The sequence below is a fragment of the Scyliorhinus canicula genome, unplaced genomic scaffold, assembly GCF_902713615.1.
Source record: "Scyliorhinus canicula unplaced genomic scaffold, sScyCan1.1, whole genome shotgun sequence".
In the NCBI taxonomy this organism is placed as follows: domain Eukaryota; kingdom Metazoa; phylum Chordata; class Chondrichthyes; order Carcharhiniformes; family Scyliorhinidae; genus Scyliorhinus; species Scyliorhinus canicula.
This window is the reverse complement of record NW_024055956.1, coordinates 83,085-105,311: the sequence shown is the minus strand read 5'-3', so window position 1 is coordinate 105,311 and position 22,227 is coordinate 83,085. Positions and strand designations below refer to the sequence as shown.

The 22,227-nt window shown below is 47.8% G+C and overlaps 1 protein-coding gene across 1 annotated transcript; it reads right to left on the bottom strand.

The window, feature by feature from the left end:
• Positions 1–791: 791 nt before the first annotated feature.
• LOC119961372 (gastrula zinc finger protein XlCGF7.1-like) lies at positions 792–6,288 on the bottom strand (the record flags this gene model as incomplete). Its single annotated transcript, XM_038788757.1, has 2 exons — positions 6,213–6,288; positions 792–1,765 (listed from the first exon to the last, which is right to left on the bottom strand). A coding segment is annotated over exon 2 (616 nt), but the record flags the coding sequence as incomplete, so codon positions are not given.
• Positions 6,289–22,227: the final 15,939 nt, after the last annotated feature.

Below are 22,227 nucleotides of genomic sequence, written 5' to 3'. Positions count from 1 at the left end.
TCACCCATTCTATCCCAATAACCAAACCTACACATAGGCACAAATGGGCAATTTAGAATGGCCAATAACCTAACCTGCACATCCTTGGACACTCAAGAGGCAATTTGGCATGGTTGGTGGACCTCAAAAGAGTGGCCAATCCACCTAACCTGCACATCTGTGGACTGTGGGAAGAATCAGGATCACCGGGAGAAAACCCACGCTAACACGGGGAGAAGGTGCAAACTCCATACAGGCAGTCACCCAAGGCCAGAACTGAACCCTATACACGATGAAATAAGTGTCCTTCATCAGCTTTTGTGGATCATTTCAGTGGTAATGTGCTCTTAAGACTCAACATCAGCCCACTGGAAGATATGTCGGGAGACCGGCCAGTCCAGCAGAAAGAAACTCTCCGACCCTCCCACTTCACCAAATGTCAGAATGTCAACCCTGGATGTGATTAACAGCAGCGATAACAGCAGAATCCAGCCCCTATAATCGCTTGTGAACTCGCTGATGTGTCTGCAGGTTGGCTGACTGTGTGAATCCCTTCCTACAAACAGAACAGATGAATGGTCTCTCCCCGGTGTGAACTCTCTGATGTGTCAGCAGGCTAGATGACTGAGTGAATCCCTTCCCACATTGAGAGCAGAGGAATGGCCTCTCCCCAGTGTGAACACGCTGGTGTTTCAACAGGGTGGATGAATCTCGGAATCCCTTTCCACAGGCAGGGCAGGTGAATGGTCTCTCCCCGGTGTGAATTTGCTGGTGAGAGAGCAGGATGGAGGACTGAGTGAATCCCTTCCCACAGTCAGAACAAGCGAACGGCCTTTCCCCATTGTGAACTCGCTGGTGTATCAGCAGCTTGGATAACTGAATGAATCCCTTCCCACATTCAGAACAAGTGAACGGCCTCTCTCCAGTGTGAACCGCCTCGTGTGTCAGTAAATGAGTTAACTGAGTGAATCCCTTCCCACACTGAGAGCAGGTGAATGGCCTCTCCCCCGTGTGAACCCGCTGGTGTTTCTGTAGATTGGATGAATTAGTAAATCCTTTGTCACACTGGGAGCAGGTGAAAGGCTTCTCCCCAGTGTGAACTCTCTGGTGTGTCTGCAAATGGGATAACAGAGTGAACGCCTTCCCACATTCAGAACAGGTGAATGGCCTCTCACCAGTGTGAACTCGCTGGTGTGACTGCAGGTTGGATGATCGACTGAACCCCTTCCCACAATCACAGCAGGTGTATGGCCTCACCCCGGTATGAACTCGCTGGTGCATTAACAGGTTGGATGAATCACTGAACCCCTTCCCACAGTCAGAGCAGATGAACGGCCTCTCTCCAGTGTGACTGCGTCGATGGATTTCCACCTCAGACGGAGCTTTGAATCCCTTCCCACAGTCCCCACATTTCCACCGTTTCTCCATAGTGCGGGTGATCCTGTGTGGCTCCAGGTTCGATGATCAATTGAAGCCTCGTCCACACACACAGCACGGGTACAGACTCTCCTCGCTGTGCATGGTGTGACGTTTTGTCAGGCTGTGTAACTGGTGAAAGATCTTTCCAGTCAGTTCACTGGAACTCTCTCATTAGGGTGTGCGTTGTGTCGGTCTCGGTGCCTTTCCAGTCACACTGATGTTTGAAATCTTTAGCTGACAGTCGGACAAACATTTCTCCTTCTAGATTCAAAGGGTGATGATATTCAGGTTCAAGGGAATCGAGTGACTGTCAGATTGAGACATGATGTTTGAGATTTCTGTCCGTAATTCCTCCTCATCTAATATCCTGTAAAAACAATTTACAAAAGTCATCACTGTCAGTACAGGACAGAAACTCAGAACAGACAATTCTAGTTCCTATGGAACATTCTTTCCTCTCTTATTCCCGAAAGCTGCAAATCTCCATCCCACACAGTCTCTATCCATTCTCACTCTGCTGGATCCCTGTGGTGTGCCACTTTACACTGGCTTCCAGTCACTAAAGCAGCCGTCCATCATCACCCTCTGTCTCCTACAGCTAAGCTGATTTTGAATCTACCATATCATGTTACGTGTATCCCATGTGCTTTGCCTTCTTTGTAAAGTCTCCTGTGTGGGATCTGGTCAAAGGCTTTGCTGAAATCCATGTAAACCACATCAACTGCACTACCCTCATCTACACAGCTGGTCACATAAATAATCAATCCAAAATTGTTAGGCATAACCTCCCTCTAACAATGCCATGCCAACTATTCCTGATCAAATATTGCCTCTTCAAGTGAAGATAAGTCTCTCTCCTGAATTTTTTCCAATATTTTCCTGAGCACTGACATGAGACTCATTAGTCTGTAGTTCTCGAGTTTATCTCTACAACCTTTCTTAAATAGTGGGACAACATTAGGTGATCTCCAGTCCTCTGGCACCTCTCCGTGACCAGAGATGAATTAGAAATTTAGAACATAGAACATAGAACAGTACAGCACAGGACAGGCCCTTAGGCTCTCGATGTTGTGCCGAGCAATGATCACCCTACTCAAATCCACGTATCCACCCTATACCCGTAACCCAACAACCCCCCCTTAACCTTACTTTTTAGGACACTACGGGCAATTTAGCATGGCCAATCCACCTAACCCGCACATCTTTGGACTGTGGGAAGAAACCGGAGCACCCGGAGGAAACCCACGCACACACGGGGAGGACGTGCAGACTCCGCAGAGACAGTGACCCAGCCGGGAATCGAACCTGGGACCCTGAAGCTGTGAAGCATTTATGCTAACCACCATGCTACCATGCTGCCCTCAAACATGTTGCGTGACTAACAGGAAAGGGCTCGTCCGGGATTTGAACCCGGGACCTCTCACAAATTTCGACACCGAGACACCCGAAGCGAGAATCATACCCCTAGACCAACGAACCCCTCAATTTGGGTCGGAGCCCCTGAAATCTCCTCCCCCATCTCTCACAGCATCCTGGGACACAGTTCATCCAGACTTGGGGATTCGTCCACTTTTAAGCCTGCCAACACCTCCAATACCATGTCACTCCCTATCTCAATTTGCTCAGGAACCTCTGTCTCGGTTCCATATCTACCTCCTCATTCTCTTGGGTGAAGACAGATGTGAAGTATTGTCCTCTGGCTCCACACACAGATTGCCCCTTTGTCCCTAATGGGAACACACTGTTCTTGATCTGATGGAAGATCCTGCTGACCTGAAACATTAACTCTGTTTCTCTCCACAGGCGCTGCCCAATATACTGAAGATTTCCAGCATTTGTGGGGTTTCTTTTTTTTTATATAATCACAGCTGTCCAGGTGGTGTCTAACTAGGATTTTATATATCTCAGTGCTTCTCCAGTCACACAGATACTGGAAATCTTTACCGACAAACAGAACAGACCAGCAGAAATAGGAACAGGAGTCCGTCATTCAGCCTTTGAGCTGCTCCACCATTTAATAAGATCACGGCTGATCTAACACTCGCTAAGTCCACTTCCCTCAGTAACCCTTAATTCCCCTACTGATTAAAAACAGATCGATCTCAGCCTTGCAACTGATCAATGGCTCGGCCTCCACATTTCCTGGGGTAAATAATTCCAAGATTTACCAGTTTGGGAGAAGAAATTCTTTCCGCATTTGGCAGACACCCATCGTTCCTTGAAGAAGGTGATCAAGACATTTAGTGTTCTAAATGTGGCCTCACTGGCTGCTTGTGAAGCTGCAGCAACACCACTTTGCTATTAGACTCCATCCTCCTTGAAATAAACAGAATAATAATCTTTATTAGTGGCACAAGTAGGCTTAACACTGCAATGAAGTTACTGTGAAAATCCCCTAATCGCCACACTCCAGCATCTGTTCGATTACACCGAGGGAGAATTCAGGATGTTCAATTCACCTAACAAGCACGTCTTTCGGGACTTGTGGCAGAAAACCGGAGCACCTTAAAGAAACACACGCAGATACGGGGAGAACGTGCAGACTCTGCAAAGACAGTGACCCAAGCTGGGAATCAAACCCAGGTCCCTGGCGCTGTGAAGCAACAGTGCTAACCATTGTGTTATTGTGCCACCCGATAACTCGGGTGATTATTTGATTATTCTGCCCGCTATCCCAAGGTAGCAGCAGGTGTTGACAGAGTCAGTGGATGGAAGGGGGTTGGGAAGTGGGTGAGAAGAATGGATGGGAGGACACCAAGATCCCGCTGCACAAAAGCATTTTGAAGTTTCTCTTCATTTAGATAATAAGTTGCCTTTTTATTCAATTTTGGCCCACTCACCCAACCCATGCAAATCCATTAGTTTATTTCATATTTCCCCACTGCAACTTGATTTCACACCCATTTCAGAGTTATCTACAAATTTGGATATTGTATATTCTGTCTGTCCCATAATCATTAATGTAGGTTGTAAATAGATGGGGCCCGAGGGCCAAACCCTGAGGTACATCACTGGTTACAGCTTGCCGACCAGAAAAAGACAGATTAATCCTCACTCTACTGTCAGTTGGTTAGCCAATCCTCTATCCAAGTGATAGAATTTGGGAGAATTTGGTTCAAGCGCCTGACTAGTTAACAGGAGATCCTGGGTTCGAAATCCAGTGGTGCCTACTCTTTATTTTAAGGACGGCACAATAGCACAGTGGTTAGCACTGTTGCTTCTCAGTGCCAGGGACCCGGGTTCCACTCTCGGCTTGGGTCACTGTGCGGAGTCCGTATGTTCTCACCGTGTCTGCGTGGGTTTCCTCCGGGCGCTCTGGCATTCTCCTACAAGTCCCAAAAGACGTGCTGTTAGGCGAATTGGACATTCTGAATTCTCCCTCCGTGTACACGAACAGGCGCCAGAATGTGGCGACTCGGGGGTTTTCACAGTAACTTCATTGCAGTGTTAATGTCAGCCTACTTGTGACACTAAAAAAGATATATTACATTGCCTGTCATTCCCATGGGATCTTACCTTGTTTATTACCTTTTGTGCAGCACCTTATCAAATGTATTCTGGAAGTCCAAATACATCGACGGTACCCCCATTATTCATTTGGCTTGTTACACCTTCGAAGAACTTTAACAAATGATTCAAACACGATTTACCTTTCACAAAACCATGCTGACTCTGATGGACCTCTCACCTGATACAGCAAAATATAGATAGATTGGAGAGTTGGGCAGAGAAATGGCAGATGGAGTTCAATCCAGGCAAATGCGAGGTGATGCATTTTGGAAGATCTAACTCAAGAGCAGACTATATGGCCAATTGAAGAGTCCTGGGGAAAATTGATGTACAGAGAGATCTGAGAGTTCAGGTCCATTGAACCCTGAAGGTGGCAACGCAGGTCGATAGAGTGGTCAAGAATGTATACAGCATGCTTGCCTTCATCGGACGGCGTATTGAATACAAGAGTCAGCAGGTCATGTTACAGTTGTATCGGACGTTGGTTAGGCCACATTTGGAATACTGCATGCAGTTCTGGTCGCCACATTACCAGAAGGATGTGGATGCTTTAGAGAGGGTGTAGAGGAGGTTCACCAGGATGTTGCCTGGTATGGAGGGTGCTAGCTATGAAGAAAGGTTGAGTAGATAGGACTGTTTTCATTGGAAAGACGGAGGTTGAGGGGAGAACTAATTGAGGTCTACAAAATTATGAGAGGTATGGACAGGGTGGATAGCAACAAGCTTTTTCCAAGAGTGGGGGTGTCAATTACAAGGGGTCACGATTTTCAAGGTGAGAGGGGAAAAGTTTAAGGGAGATGTGTGGGGAAAGTTTTTTACGCAGAGGGTGGTGGGTGCCTGGAATGCTTTGCCAGCGGAGCTGGTAGAGGCTGGTACGAGAGCATCATTTAAGATGCATCTGGACAGATATATGAAGGGGTGGTGAACAGGTTTAGATAAAGGATCTGGATCGGCGCAGGCTGGGATGGCCGAAGGGCCTGTGCCTGTGCTGTAATTTTCTTTGTTCTTGAAACCTCACAATGCCCGGGGAATGATTGACGGCATCTCCGGACCAATGGAAGCAGAGGGGCGGGACCGGAGGCTTGTTCGGAAGCAGCTGGTCCTCTAGCCAATCACAGTGAATGGGTGGGCGGGACTGGGCTGAGTGAAGCATGCGCAGTGTGGTTAATGGCGACGTGAAGAAGGTTCTTTCTCCGATTCACAATCCGTAAAGGTCGGAATGGCAGGTCAGTGGGATCAGCCCGGTCGTTAGGCACACTTCCTAAACATATGATAGAAACAGGAAACCGGGAAAAATAACCTACCGGTACCCGGTGACCTGAGCGGAGGCTGCAGCTTTCTCACACACAGGACGAAACAGCCGCCATCTTTGTTTCGCACTAGAAGCAATGCGCATGCGCACATATTTTCATTTGCGTACTTGCAGCAGTGCGCATGCGCGCCCTGCATATTTTGATTGGAGCAGAGCGCATGCTCAGTCGCCATCATTGTTGGGGGCAACATTTTAAAAAATGTTTCTTCATGTCAGAATGTCATCAAACTTTTTCACTCTGAGTTACAGATTATTATTTATGGGGCAGAACAATGATACATATCCAGAGCTGTGACAATAATTCGTATTTATATTGTGCCTTGAACAGAATAAAACATTAAGACTTTTCAGAGAAACGTTACAAAATAGGTGATCTTGGTGGTGATGTGGATATATGTTTGGGAGCTCATCTGGGGGTGAAATATTTCACCAGGGATGTAAACAGTTTGCTTCAGCCTCAGACATTTTGCAGGAACAGACAGGGATCGTGTTTGTCTAGGGAACGGAAGAGAATGGGTTTAATCTTCTCAATATTTAAATACAGTAAATTTCTGCTCCTTCAGCACTTGAGGTCAGACTAGATCGGACATTGTGTGTCTTGGAAGGGAACTTACAGGTAGTGATGTTAACATACAGCTGCTGTCCTGGTCCATCCAGGTGGTGGAGGTGAAGGGTTGAGGAGATTCTGTCAAATTGTGATTCCGATATAGGTATATATTCTCATTTCATTTTTTTCAAATGCCTCTCCATTGTTCCTGTCACTCCCACTTCCTTTTCTCTCTCCCTTTCCCTCATCATTTCTGTCTTTCCTCTCTGTCTCTCCACCATGACTCACTCTCTTTTTCTCTCTCTCTGTCTTTCTTGTCACGTGGAATTCCCTAGCCCAGAAGGTTGTGGATGCTCCATCGTTGAATATATTTAAGGTTAAGATGGTGTGATGTTTGGTCTCTCAGGAAGTCAAGGAAATGGGGAGCTGGCAGGAAAGGAGACTGGAAGATTCAGCCACAATCGTGTTCAATGGCAGACCAGGTTTGACAGGCCGAATGATCTACTTCTGCTCCTGTTTCTTGTATTCTTGCAGAGGCCCGAGTCTTGTGTGGGTTCCGGCCGGTTGGCAGGTTCCCTTCCCTGAAGGACATTAGTGAACCAGTTGGGTTTTTATGACAATCCAACAGTTTTCATGGTCACTTTATCCCAGTGTTGGCCCCACAAATGACCAGATTCATTCAGCTCAATTTCACAACCTGTCTTTGTGTTTTTGTGGGTTCTCTCTCATTCCCTTTTTATTTGTTTTAAATCAATTTAACAGTGTTACAGGGGAAGATTTGCAGTCAGGAAACTCAAACCAAACATTACATCAGGATCTGAGGATCGCCTAATTTGTTGCAACCTGAATATCAGTGAATTTTGAACATGGAAGGAAAAAGCACCGTTCACAATGAGGAGAAACCATGGGAATGTGCGGAGGGATTCAGAGCCACATCTCAACTGGAAATTCATCATCCCAGACCCTCTGGGGAGAGATCATTCACTTGCTCCGATTGTGGGAAGGAATTCTCTCGATCATCCAGCCTGCTGCAACACCAGCGAGTGCACACCGGGGAGAAACCATTCAACTGCTCCATGTGTGGGAAGGGATTCGCTCAGTCATCCAGCCTGCTGAGACACCAGCGAGTTCACACTGGGAAGAGACCATTCATCTGCTCAGAGTGTGGGAAAGGATTCATTCGGTCATCAGACTTGATGACGCACCAGCGGGTTCACACGGACGAGAGACCATTTAAATGTCCAGACTGTGGGAAGTGCTATAAAGGTTCTCGGGCTCTGATACTCCATCAACGTGTTCACACTGATGAGAGACCTTTTCAATGCCCAGACTGTGGGAACTTATGCGGCATCAACGTATTCACACTGACGAGAAACCGTTCAGGTGCTCTTACTGTGGGACTGGGTTCAAGACATCATCTGACCTCACTGTACACCAGCGAACTCACACTGGGGAGAGACCGTTCACCTGCTCCCAGTGTGGGAAGACATTCACTCAGTCATCCAGCCTGCTGACACACAAGCGGGTTCACACTGCGGAGAGGCCTTACATCTGCCCCAAGTGTGGGATGGGATTCACACAGTCATCCAACCTGATGAGACACCAGCGAATTCACAAGTAATTACAGTGAGTGGATTTTGCTGTTAATCACATCCAGGTCTGATCCATCTTCATTGGGGTCTGTTTCTGCTGATGTTAATACATTTCAAACCAGTTACACAGGCTAATAGTCAAGATAACATTTAAATAAATCAGCTTAGGGTTAACATGCTATATTTAATATTTTTTTAAAATTTAGAATGCCCGATTCATTTTTTTCCAATAAAGGGGCAGTTTAGCGTGGCCAATCTACCTAACCGGCACATCTTTTTTGTTGTGGGGGCGAAACCCACGCACACACTGGGAGAATGTGCAAACTCCACACGGACAGTGACCCAGAACTGGGATACCTGGGACCTCGGCGCATGAGGCAGCAGTGCAATCCACTGCACCACCTTGCTGCCCCTATTTAATCTTTTTAACACCTCAAACATACGTTAGTTCCCTTTGAAGGATCCTCCTTCTCCCCTGTCTTCTCCATTCTCATCTCCAAAAACAACTGCGAGGAGCTCGTGGAGATTCTTTGTCATGAAGATTGAGACAATCCGATCAGATACCCCTGCTGTTTTTCTCCCTTCCTCTAACCCACCATCAAAACTGGCTCAAAAAAAATGTCCCTTGTCTGAGTCATGAACTCACATCTATCTCCAGTTTCTGTCCAGTATCCTGTCATGTCTGTCAACTCCCAATAACACCACCTAACCTGCACATCTTTGGACTGTGAGAGGAAATCAGAGCACCTGGAGGAAACTCACAGATTTGAGGAGTATGCACAAACTACACACACTGTGATATTTGCACGTTCTCCCTGTGTCAGCGTGGGTTTCCTCCAGATGCTCTGGTTTCCTCCCACAGTCCAAAGATGCGCAGGTTAGGTGGATTGGCCATGCTAAGTTGCCCCTTAGTGTCCAATATTCGGGTGGGGTTACGGGGATAGATCGGGGGAGTGGGCCTAGGTGGGATGATCATTTAGAGGGTCAGTGCAGAATCAATGGGCTGAATGGCCTCCATCTGCACTTTGGGGATTCTATTAAAGACAAATGTGGGTTCATTAGAGGACGAGACAGGATTTATTTATAATGGGGAAGAGGGAAATGGCAGAGAAGCTAATTAATTACTTTGTGTCTGTCTCCACAGAGGAACGTAGAAAAACCTCCCAGAAATAAGAGAGAAACTACAGTCTAATGGGAATGAGGAACTGAATGAGATGAGTGAAAAAGTAGCACTGGAGAAATTAATGGGATTGAAAGTTGATAAATACCTGGGACCCGATGATTTACATTGCAGAGTGTCAGAGGAGGTGGCTGTCGACACAGTGGATACGCTGCTGGTCATCTTTCAACATTCTATAGACTCTGCAGATTGGAGGTTGAAAATGTAATCCCACTTTTTCAGAAACGGGGGAATAAATGCGGAACGACAGACTTGTTATCCTGACATCAGTAATGGGAAAAATACTAGAATCTGTTACAAAGGATGTATTAACAGCAACATTTAGAAAATAATTAACTGATCTGGGAAATTCAGCATGAATTTCTGAAAGAGAAATGATATGTTCCATGGGGCAGCATGGTAGCACAGTGGGTAGCACAGTTGCTTCACAGCTCCAGGGTCCCAGGTTCGATTCCGGCTTGGGTCACTGTCTGTGCGGAGTCTGCACATACTGCCCGTGTGTGCGTGGGTTTCCTCCCACGGTCCAAAGATGTGCAAGTTAGGTGGATTGGCCATGATAAATTTCCCTTTGTGTCCAAAAAAGGTTCGGTGGGGTTACTGGGTTATGAGGAGAGGGGAGAAGTGTGGCCTTAAGTTGGGTGCTATTTCCAAGGGCCAGCACAGACTTGATGGGCCGAATGCCCTCCTTCTGCACTGTAAATTCTATGATTCCAAAGGCTGTTGAAAGTTTTCTTTAAGAATATTACCACTGTGTCTGCGTGGGTTTCACCCCACAACCCAAAAATGTGCGGGTTAAGTGGATTGGCCATGCTAAATTGCTCCTTATTTGAAACAAAACATAACTGGGTACTCTACATTAATTAAAAAAAAGAATATTGCTGCAAAAGAGAAAAGGGAACCAGTAAGCATTTGGAATTTCAGAAGACTTTTGATAAAGTCCAACAGAGGAGGTTCGGAAACATATGAATGGTGGGTGGGGATATACTGGCACAGATTGAGGATTCACAGACAACAGCGAGCAGGAATAAATGGATCATTTTCAGCTGGGCAGACTATGACCAGTGAGGTATTACAAGGATCAGTATTCGGGCTCCAGTTATTCACAATCTGTGTCAATGATGTGGGTGTGGGGACCAAATGCAATATTTCCGTGTTTGCTGATGACTCAAAACTAGGTGAGAATGTGCGTTCTGAGGAGGATGCAAAGAGGATTCAAGAGTATTTGGACAGGATAATGAATGGGCAAGAACATGGCAGATGGATGATAATATAGACAAAATATTGTCTATTATATTGTCTAAATATTGGAACGGTGATGTAGTATATTTCTTAAATGGTGAGAGATTGGGAAGTGCCGATATCCAGAGGGATCTGGGTGTCCTTGTTCATGAGTCACCAAAAGCAGGTGTAGCAAGTGATCAGGAAGGCAAGTGGTGTGTTGAACATCATTGCAAGAGGATCTGAGTATGTGTTGGAATTTATTATCAAGTTAGCAAGACTTCAACGCTCCCATGGCGAGTGTACAGACCAACAATACCAACTCCCAATACTTCCAGCTGCACAGGGGCACCAGACAAGGATGCCCACTGTCCCCGCTGCTGTTCGCACTAGCAATTGAACCGCTAGCAATCGCGCTCAGGGCAGCAAAAAATTGGAGGGGGATCCGAAGGGGAGGTAGAGAGCACAGAGTCTCACTCTATGCGGATGATCTGCTCCTCTATATCTCGGACCCACAAAGCAGCATGGACGGAATCATCGCGCTCCTGAAAGAGTTTGGAGCCTTCTCGGGCTACAAACTCAACATGAGCAAAAGTGAGATCTTCCCATTACACCCGCAAGGGGGGGGGGGGGGGGGGGGGGGCAGCACTAAAGGGGCTGCCATTCAAACAAGCCCGACATAAATTCCGCTACCTGGGGATCCAAATAGCCCATGACTGGAAAGGGATCCACAAATGGAACCTCACCAGCCTGACGGAGGAAGTTAAAAAGGACCTGCAAAGATGGAACACACTCCCGCTCTCCCTCGCGGGGAGAGTTCAGACGATCAAAATGAACGTACTGCCCAGGTTCCTCTTCCTGTTTAGATCCATTCCGATCTACATCCCCAAGGCCTTTTTCAAAGCGCTGGACAAACTCATCATGGCGTTCGTATGGGGGGGTAAAAATGCTAGGATCCCAAAGAAGGTCTTACAAAAAACAAAAACCAGGGGAGGGTTAGATCTCCCGAATCTACAATTCTACCACTGGGCAGCAACAGCCGAGCGAGTAAGGGGATGGATCCAGGAGCCAGAAGCTGAGTGGGTGCGTGCGGAGGAGGCCTCCTGCATGGGAACCTCCCTCCGGGCCCTCGCCATGGCAGCACTCCCATCCCCACCCAAAAAAACACTCCTGCAGCCCAGTGGTGACAGCCACCCTCCAATCCTGGAACCAACTGCGGCAGCAACTTGGCCTGACCAAAATGTCGAACAGGGCTCCCATCTGCAACAACCATAGGTTCAAACCAGCACTGACCGACGCCACCTTCAAAAGGTGGAGGCAGGACGGGGGAACATTGACAGTCAGGGACCTATACACGGACGACAGGATCGCAACACTGGACGAACTGACAGAGAATTTCAGCTAGCTGGGGGGAACGAGCTACGGTACCTGCAGCTCAAAAACTTCCTACGAAAGGAGACAAGGACGTACCCACAACCGCCACGACAGACACTACTGGAAGACCTACTGGACGCAAGTATCCTAGAGAAAGGGAACTGTAGTGACATGTATGACCGACTGGTAGATAGGGACGACACCGTACTGGACGCAACAAGGAGGAAATGGGAGGACGACCTGGGGATGGAGATCGGGTGGGGACTCTGGAGCGAAGCACTGCATAGGGTCCCTGATCGCCCGCCGTAGAATCCTGTTTGGCTGGCGGTCAGCAGCACCGCCCAGAGCTGCGGACTGGCTGTCCGACCTCTCGGAATCTCTCCAAATGGAGAAAATCAAATTTGCCATCCGAGGGTCGGACGACGGCTTCCACAGAACGTGGGAGCCATTCATGCAACTGTTCCGGGACCTATTTGTGGCCAATGTACAAGAGGAAGAATAGTCGGGGGAAGGTAGCGGGAGGGGGGGGGGGGCTACAGGTTCGTTACGGGGTTCGATGGCTAGCTAAGGCCCAAAACCAAGCTAAATAAACATGTTGAGGGGGGGGGGGGTGGGCGCAGTTACTACTACGAAGATGCTTACCTGTAAATATGTATGTTAATTTTTGCGTGTTTGTTTTTGTTAGTTTTTTTTTGTTTCTCTTTCCTAACAATTTGTAATTTGTTCAATATAAAATACGAAAACTGAATAAAAACATTTATTAAAAAAAAAAGTTAGCAAGACTTTACTAAAACCAAAACGGTTCAATATCTAAAATCCTGGGGCTTCTGACCTGGTCTGGCTTCGAGCAGAGGAACCAGATTAGAACAATGTGCTGATTACACTCACAGCTCTTTCTAATGTGTCCTCCTTTGAGTGTCCAATAATCTCATGGTCTCAATGTGCAGTCACTTATGTAATAGAAATAAACATTAAATCAACAGCCCATTGTTTCCTACTTTCTGAGTGTGTTTAATGGAGTCTGGATACAGAGAATTCTGTAAAACCACAATGTATATTGAACCTGTTGGGAGGAAACAATCTGTTACAATTTGAAATGAAGTGCAGGATTTCTGAAAAGCTGTGGCTCCATTATCAGCAAAGCTCTTTTCATCCACAAAGCAGATAAATTACTGAGTGAATCTCTTCCCACACAACCACGACACCTAGAAGGACAAGGGCAGCAGATGTATGGAACAACACCTTGTGGTAGTTTCCTTCCAAGCCACACGCCATCAGGACTTGGAAAAATACCGCCGTTCCTTCACTGTTGCTGTATCGATATCCTGAACAGAAGATATCTCTTCCTAACAGCGCTGTGGGTGTACGTACACCACATGGACTGAAGAGGTTCAAGAAGGTGGCCCACCTCTGCCTTCTGAGTAAATTTAATGGACCTGCTCTGAAGTGGGAGTCACTCGGGACACTTGTCAGGAACAGTGCAAGTCTACCTCTCCACTTTCCCAACAAACACTCCCAAGGTATGTACAGCCCATCTAAGGTACAGAACAAAGTTCTCTCCAAATCATCCCATCACAAACTCACAGGACAAGTACAGCCCAAGCTAGGTACAAAGGAAAACTCCCACTACATGCTACATCAAACAGTGCCAGAGAGTAGGTACAGCACAGCTTTGATAAGGGTAAAATTCCCACTGCCCTGTCCCAACAAACACTCCCAGCTCCTGATGAACTGGAGTCTGGGAGGGCATTTACCAGGTAATGGAATGATGTCATAAAGCATCACCATTCAATGGAGCTGGTTCTCTCCTTGTCCCTTTAAAGTGGAAAACGGGAACATCCTGTCTCCAAACACATCCCACCCTGTTCACACTGAGAACCCCAGGGTGGGGAACTGGGACATCCTGTCTCCAAACACATCCCGCCGTGTTCACACTGAGAATCCCAGGGTGGGGAACTGAGACATCCTGGGCGCGATTCTCCGCTGCCCACGACGGGTCGGAGAATAGCGGGAGGGCGTACCCGACATTTTTCACGCCCACCCGCTATTCTGCCCCCCCCCCCCCACGGCCGCCCCACGACATGAATCGCTGCTCGCCGTTTTTTACGGCGCACAGCGATTCTCCCCAGGCCGATGGGCCAAGTGCCAGGCCTTTACGACCGTTTTTACGGCAGCAAACACACCTGCTTGCTGCCGTCGTAAAACGGGCGCAACATGCCCGTCCTGGGCATCCTGGGCCCGCGATCGGTGCCCACCGATCGCAGGCAGTGCGTCCCGTAACGGACGCACTCTTTCTCCCTCCGCCACCCCGCAGGATCAGTCCACGGGGCGGCCGAGGGAGATGACCGGCCCCGCGCATGCGCGGGGTTGGAGCCGTCCAATCCGTGCATACGCGGCTGACGTCATCGTGCGCGTCAGCCGGCGTGACACTTGGTGGCGCAGACTTAGCGACGGGTCGCTAAGCCCACGATGTCGTGCTTCACGGGGCCCGCTGCTAGCCCCACCCGGGTGGGAGAATCGGGTCCCGGGAGGGGGCGCGGACGCTGCGGTGAAAACACGGCCAGTTTCATGGCAGCCTTTATGACTCGCCGCATTTGCGGAGAATTGTGCCCCCTGTCTCCAAACACATCCCACCCTGTTCACACTGAGAACCCCAGGATGGGGAACTGGGACATCCTGTTTCCAAACACATCCCACCCTGTTCACACTGAGAACCACAGGGTGGGAACTGAGACATCCTGTCTCCAAATAAATCCCACCCTGTTGACACTGAGAATCCCAGGATGGAGAACTGGAACATCCTGTCTCCGAACACATCCCACCGTGTTCACATTGTTTGTTTAACTATCTTTCCCAAATAATTTACACAGCCTCTTATTATTTTGATTTTGAGTCCCTGAACTCTGACAGTGATTGGTAAGTGGACCAGGTCTTTATTGGACATTCATTTATCTCTTTCCGTGTTTATTGAAGCTACAGAGCTTCATATCCTCTTATTTTGTACCTATTGTGGACAATGTTTCACTTTACTGCTCTTTGGGTAAATAACGTAAAATTTTGATGTCTTCAGGGTTTTTGCAGTAAGAAGTCTTACAACACCAGGTTAAAGTCCAACATGTTTGTTTCAAACACGAGCTTTCGGAGCACTGCTCCTTCCTCAGGTGTTGTAAGACTTCTTACTGTGTTCACCCCAGTCCAACGCCAGCATCTCCACATCGTAAGAAATAGGAGTCAGCTACGACACCACTACCACTACCTCCTGTGAGATAGCAGTGACGCAGTGGTATTGTCACTGGACTACTAAACCAGAAACCCAGGGTAATGTTCTGTTACCCGGGTTCAAATCCCGCCACTGCAGATGGTGACATTTTAATTAAATAAAAATCTGGAATTAAAAGTCTAATGATGACCATGAAACCATTGTCGATTGTCATTAAAAACTCAACTGGTTCACTAATGTCCTTTAGGGAAGGAAATCTGCTGTCCTTACCTGATCTGGCCTCCATGTGACTCCAGACACACAGCAAAGTGGATGACTCTTAACTGCCTCCTCCAGGGCAATCAGAGATGTTCAATAAATATGAACAAATATTTTTTTAAAATCAGTCTATCGAGCTTGCTCCACCATCGAATAAGGTCACTTTACTGCCGACCCCCATAAGAGGCCTCTCTTCCATGGGCCTGCATGTGTCTGGGTGGCTCTGGGAAACCGTTGACACCTTCCATAATCGGTGGGTACCTCAAAGTACAGAGTGTTTCATAGACATTGGTAAAGACATTCTGGTTTAGTCAGGAAGATTCTCTTTTGCTCTTGTTGGGATTTTGTTTCTGATTTTGATTTATTTTATTTTGATTGAACAACACGTTTGGGAAAACAAGAAAAGAAAAAATGTTGCATAGAAACTAGAATTGCCTATTCTAAATTTCTGTCCTGCACTGACAGCAATTACTTTTGTAAACTCTGTTTATAGAATATTAGAAGATGATTTGTGGATGGGAAACTCAAACCAAGCATCACATTAAGATCTGATCATCACTTAATTCACTCGGAGCTGAATATCATCAAGCTTTGAATGTCAAAGGAGAAATATTTATCTGTTTGGCTGCAGGAAATAATTTCAAACATCAGTTGGACTGGAAAAGCACCGAGACACACACACCCGAGTGAGAGTGTTGCAGTGAACTGACTGTGGAAAGAGCTTTAACCAGTTACACAGCCTGAAAAACATCATACCATTCACAGCGGTGGAGAAACTGTACATGTGTTCTGTGTGTGGACGAGGCTTCAACTGATCATCCAACCTGCAGAGACTCAAACTAATTTGCACTACGAAGAAACCGTGGAAATGTGGGAAGGGATTCCTTTGCCCATCCCAGCTGGAAGCTCATTGACGCAGTCACACTGGGGAGAGACCGTTCACCTGCTCCGTGTGTGGGAATGGATTCTCTCTGATGTCCAGCCTTCAGTTACACCTGCAAGTTCATACTGATGAAAGACCTTTTAAATGTTCTGATTGTGAGAAATGCTTTAAAATCTCACCAGATCTGATTAAACACCAGTTTGTTCAAACTGACGAGAGACCATTCGGTTGTTCTCAGTGTGAGAAGAGATTTAGACAGTCGCCTCACCTCATTCAACACCAGCGAGTTCACAGCGGGGAGAGGCCGTACACCTGCTCTGTGTGTGGGAAGGGATTCATTTCATCATCCAACCTGGTGAGACACCAACGGAAGTTGGTGAGACAAGGGAGAAGATATTCACCTGCTCTGTGTCTGGGAAGGGCTTTACTCAGTCTTCCAACCTGCTGAGACACCAGCAAGTTCACACTGGGGAGAGGCCGTTTACCTTCTCTGTGTGTGGGAAGAGATTCGCTCGATCATTTCACTTGCTGACACACCAGCGAGTTCACAAATGACTGCGGAGGTCAGATTCTGCTGTTAATCACATTATTCGTTTGTTTATGTTGCTGTTAGTAACTCCTGTAACTGAGACACAGTTTAATTATCTGGATATCTGTTAAATAAATTGGTGATGATGAAAGCAGACAACGCATTTGTAAGCAGATAAGGGTTAGGAGCAGGATCAATCCAGACAAACTGTCTCACCTACACTGTTATTCAATACAATCATGGCTGATTGAGCCTCAATTCCTCCCTGTTCACCAGAACCCTTAATTCTCTGAGAGTCCAAAATTCAGTCTATTTCAGTCTTAAATATGCTCGACAATGGAAACAGAAAATTTAAATTCATAGGACCAAAGGAGGCCTCGTGGCCCATCTCTCTCTCTCTCGCTCCCTCCCTCCCTCCCTCCCTCCCTGGAACAGTCCCTTGTTAACACTCACCATCCTGCTTCAGCCACTGGAGGATGGTTCACATCAGAGGAGGGGGGATAATAAATAAGAGCTGACACTTTGCACTCAAATGAATGAGGACTCTGAGCTCTGGGAAACTATTAACAAATGTCTCCTTGTGAAACATCAGCTCAGGGTTACATTGGGCAGGAAGAGAACCAGAAACTAAAACAGGACAAGACACTGAGTTTAACAGAGAGAGAGAGAGGGAATAGAGAGAGAGAAAGACGATGATCACCACTCTTCATTGGATTGGATTTGTTTATTGTAACATGTACCCAAGGTACAGTGAAAAGTATGTTCTATAAGATCATTAAGTACATGAAAATAAAATACATAATAGGCAACACAAGGTCCACAATGTAACTGCATCGACACCGGCATCGGATGAAGCATACAAGGGTGTAGTGTTAATCAGGACAGTTCATAAGAGGGTCGTTTAGGAGTCTGGTAACGGCGGGGAAGAAACTGTTTGACTATGTTCGAGCGTGTTCATCTTCAGGAAGGATGTGAAGGTTCTTGAGAAGGTGCAGAGGAGATTTACCAGAATGGTTCCAGCAAAGGAGGTTGAGGGGAGATTTGATTCAGGGTACACAGGATTATGCCAGGTTTCCATCAGGTGGACAAAGAAACTGTTTCCATTCACTGATCGTACAAGCGGTCGGGACACAGACTTGACATTTTGGCTAAAACCTGGATTGAACTATATAAGATGCTGAGTGGTCTGACAGGGTGGCTGTGGAGAGGATGTTTCCTCTTGTGAGAGAATCTGGAACAAGGGGGTCACTGTTGCAAAATAAGGGGGCACCCATTTCAGATGGAGATAAGGATTATTTTTTCTCTTGAGGGTTGCAAGACAGGAGGTGGCACAGTGGTTAGCACTGCTCTCTTGCAGCAACCAGGGACCCAGGTTCAATTCTGACCTCTGAGTGACTGTGTGGAGTTTGCACGTTCTCCCTGTGTCTGTGTGGGTTTCCTCCGGGTGGTCCGGATTCCTCCCACAGTTCAAAGGTGTGCAAACTCAGTGGATTGGCCATGCTAAATTGCCTCTTTGTCTCCAAGGATGTGCAGGTTGGGTGGGGTTATGAGAACGGAGTGGGTGGGATGGGGTGGGCCGGGGTGCTCTTTGGAGGGTTGGTGCACACTTGATGGGCTGAATGGGCTCCTTTTGCAGAGATTCTCTGATTTTGGAACTTCCGCCCTTAAAATGCAGTGGAAGCAGAGTCTTTGAATATTCTTTTAAAAATAAATTTAGAGTGCCCATTCATTTTTTCCATTAAGGGGCAATTTAGCGTGACCAACCCACCTACCCTGCACATCTTTGGGTTGTGAGGGCGAAAACCCCATGCAACACGGAGAGAATGTGCAAACTCCACACAGAGACCAGAGCCTGATCGAACCTTGGACTTCGGGCGGACGTGAGGCAGCAGTGCTAACCACTGCATCACCGTGCTGCCCTGTCTTTGAACATTTTTAAGGCAGAGGGTGGATAGATTCTTGATAAGCAAGGGGGTGAAAGGTTATCGGGGCCAGCAGGAATGTAGAATTGTGTAAGGAGCAGGCTCGAGGGGCCGACTCCTAGTTTGTGTGTAAGGAGCAGACTCGAGGGGGCCAACGTTTTTTTCAGAGACCCCAAAATCTTTTTTACTGTCCTAATGATTTTCCAAAGACACAGGCATGAATCTCACCAAGGCAGAAGATAAAATTTAATTCATTGGAAGTCTACTGATGACCGTGATGGCATTGTGCTGCGAGCCTGGACCGGATGGCAACTCTCCCGGATGACTGACTGGAGTCTCCAGGATTTTATTTTAATCATTTGTGGGAGTCACTTGGCTGGGCCACACATTTATTGCCCATCCCTAATTTCCCTTAAACTGACTGGCTTGCTCAGCCAATTGTCGATTGTTATAAAGACCCATCTGATTTACTCATGTCCTTCTCTATCCTTACCTGGTCTGGCCTACACGTGACTCCAGATCCACAGGCAGCTGGTTGATCCTTAAAATGCCCTGAAATGCACTCAGTTCAAGGGCGATTAGGACTGGGCAGTGAATGCTGGCCCAGCCAGCGACACCCACATCCCGAGAATGAATAGAAAAGAAAATCTGCCATCCTTACCTGGTCTGGCCGACACGATTCCAAACCACAGCAATGTGGTTGACTCTTTAAATGCCCTCCGAGATGGCCGAGCCAGCCACTCGGTTTAAGGGAAATTAGGGATGGGCAATAAATGTTGGCCCAGCCAGTGACTCCCACAAATGAATAAAATCAAATCCTGGAGACTCCATTCAGTCAATCCGGGAGAGTTGGCATCCGGTCCAGGCTCACAGCGCATAGTAATAATAATCACGTATTGTCACAAGTAGGCTTCAATGAAGTTACTGTGAAAAGCCCCTAGTCGCCACTTTCTGGTGCCTATTCGGGGAGGCTGGAACGGGAATTGAACCCGCGCTGCTGGTCTTGTTCTGCATTACAAGCCAGCTGTCTTAGCCCACTGTGCTAAACCAGCCCCTTCCCTGCGGCACATTGGCCTCTGTAAAGATGGCGGCCGGTAACCCGGGCCTGTCACCACTCAGCTCTCACTCGATTCGGTGCAGATTAAGACGGGACTGTTAACATTTTCCTCGGGAGTTGAAGCCTCCACGGGGTATTTATGAAGCCTCCCCGCTCACTCCGCAGCTTCAATTGCTCCCCGGCCACCCACCGGCTCCAATCCTGAAAGCCGATCGATTGTTTCTTTCCCGCTCCTCGCACCGTCAGCGAAAACCTGAACTGCGCATGCGCTGGTCAGAGCCCGAACGGCGCATGTTCTAGGCACAGCCCGAACGGTGCATGCTCCAGTCACAGCCCCAACGGCGCATGTTCCAGGCACAGCCCGAACGGTGCATGCTCCAGTCACAGGCCCCAACGGCGCATGTTCCAGGCACAGCCCGAACGGTGCATGCTCCAGTCACAGCCCCAACGGCGCATGTTCAGGCACAGCCCGAACGGTGCATGCTCCAGTCACAGCCCCAACGGCGGCAATGTTCCAGGCACAGCCCGAACGGCACATATGCGAGGAACTTCTTCATGTGGATAGAGCACATTCTCAGCTGCTACGCATATTGGGTAATAAACCCGCCACTGAATGGATATTTTTGATATAAATTATGCTTTGCGAACTAATTACAATTAGTAACATTGGGCCAAGGGAACACCCACATCCCAAGAACAAATAAAGGAAAGTTGGCAGTTAGAAAGACAAATGCAATGTTCGCATTAATTTCAAGAGAGCTACAATACAAGATGTATGGGGATGAGAAACATATCAGCCATGATCGAATGGCAGCGCAAATTCGATGGGCTGAATGGCCTAATTCTGCTTCTCTATCATTTTTTTAATGAGGGAATCTCATAGAAACTTTGTAAAAAGATTGTTCGACTCCATCCTAGACCTGGATCCAGATCAATTGATTCTTGGAGGGGACTTCAATTGTGTTCTGGACCCTAAATGGACTGGTCCAAGCTGATTCAACCACAACAAAAACAAGAAAAAGGAATGAAACCAGACGGACCACCCGGCATCGACCCAGGCACCAGAAACAACAACGGCAAACCCAGCAACAGATTTTTAAAAACTGTTCCCATCGGTAGATTGTAAAAGGATTACGGGACACAGATTTAAGATTGTGAACAAGATCTACAGGGGAGATAGGGGATAGACATTTTATACAGTGAGTGATAATGATCTGGAACTCAATGCTTACCCACAAAGGTCGATAATCTCCAGGTGCTGGTAACTCAAACAGTGGTGTCAGAAATTGATGTGAGGGACTTCCGGTTGCGGTGAGGTGGAGCAAAGCCGCACGTTCAGTAGCTCCCGCTATTCTCGGTCTTTTGGACACTTTTAAGGGCCCGCAGCGGTACTATTTGGACTTTTTCCCGTGTGGGAACACTTCCTCTAAGATTCTCCGCCGGTGGATGGCCTGGACCAGGAGCAGAGCGATCAAAAATCGGTTTTGGAGCAGAGAAAGGTGCGAGGCAGGAGAGGCAAGATGGCGGCGGGCGGGGAATCAGCAGCGTGGCAGCAGTGGGCGCGGGAGCAGCAGGAGCTGCTTCAGCGCTGCTTTAAGGAGCTGAAGGCAGAGATTCTGGAACCAGCACGGCAGCATTGTGGATAGCACAATTGCTTCACAGCTCCAGGGTCCCAGGTTCGATTCCGGCTTGGGTCACTGTCTGTGTGGAGTCTGCACATCCTCCCCGTGTGTGCATGGGTTTCCTCCGGGTGCTCCGGTTTCCTCCCACAGTCCAAAGATGTGCAGGTTAGGTGGATTGGCCATGATAAATTGCCCTTAGTGTTGTGTGGGGTTACTGGCTTATGGGGACAGGGTGGAGGTGTTAACCTTGGGTAGGGTGCTCTTTCCAAGAGCCGGTGCAGACTCGATGGGTCGAATGGCCTCCTTCCGCACTGTAAATTCGATGATCTATGAACCGCTTAAGTCCTCCCTGGACAAGCTCATGGCGACCCAGACGGCTCAGGGTGCGGAAATCCGAGAGCTTCGGCAAGAGGCCTCGGAGAGCGAGGATGAACTTCTGGGCCTGGCAGTGAAGGTGGGGTCGCACGAGGCGCTCCATAAGAAGTGGTCAGCGAGGCTGGAGGAGATGGAGAACCGGGCCCGTCGGAAGAACCTGCGGATTCTGGGCCTCCCAGAGGGGCTGGAAGGTTCGGATCTGGGGGCCTATGTGGCTATGATGCTGAACA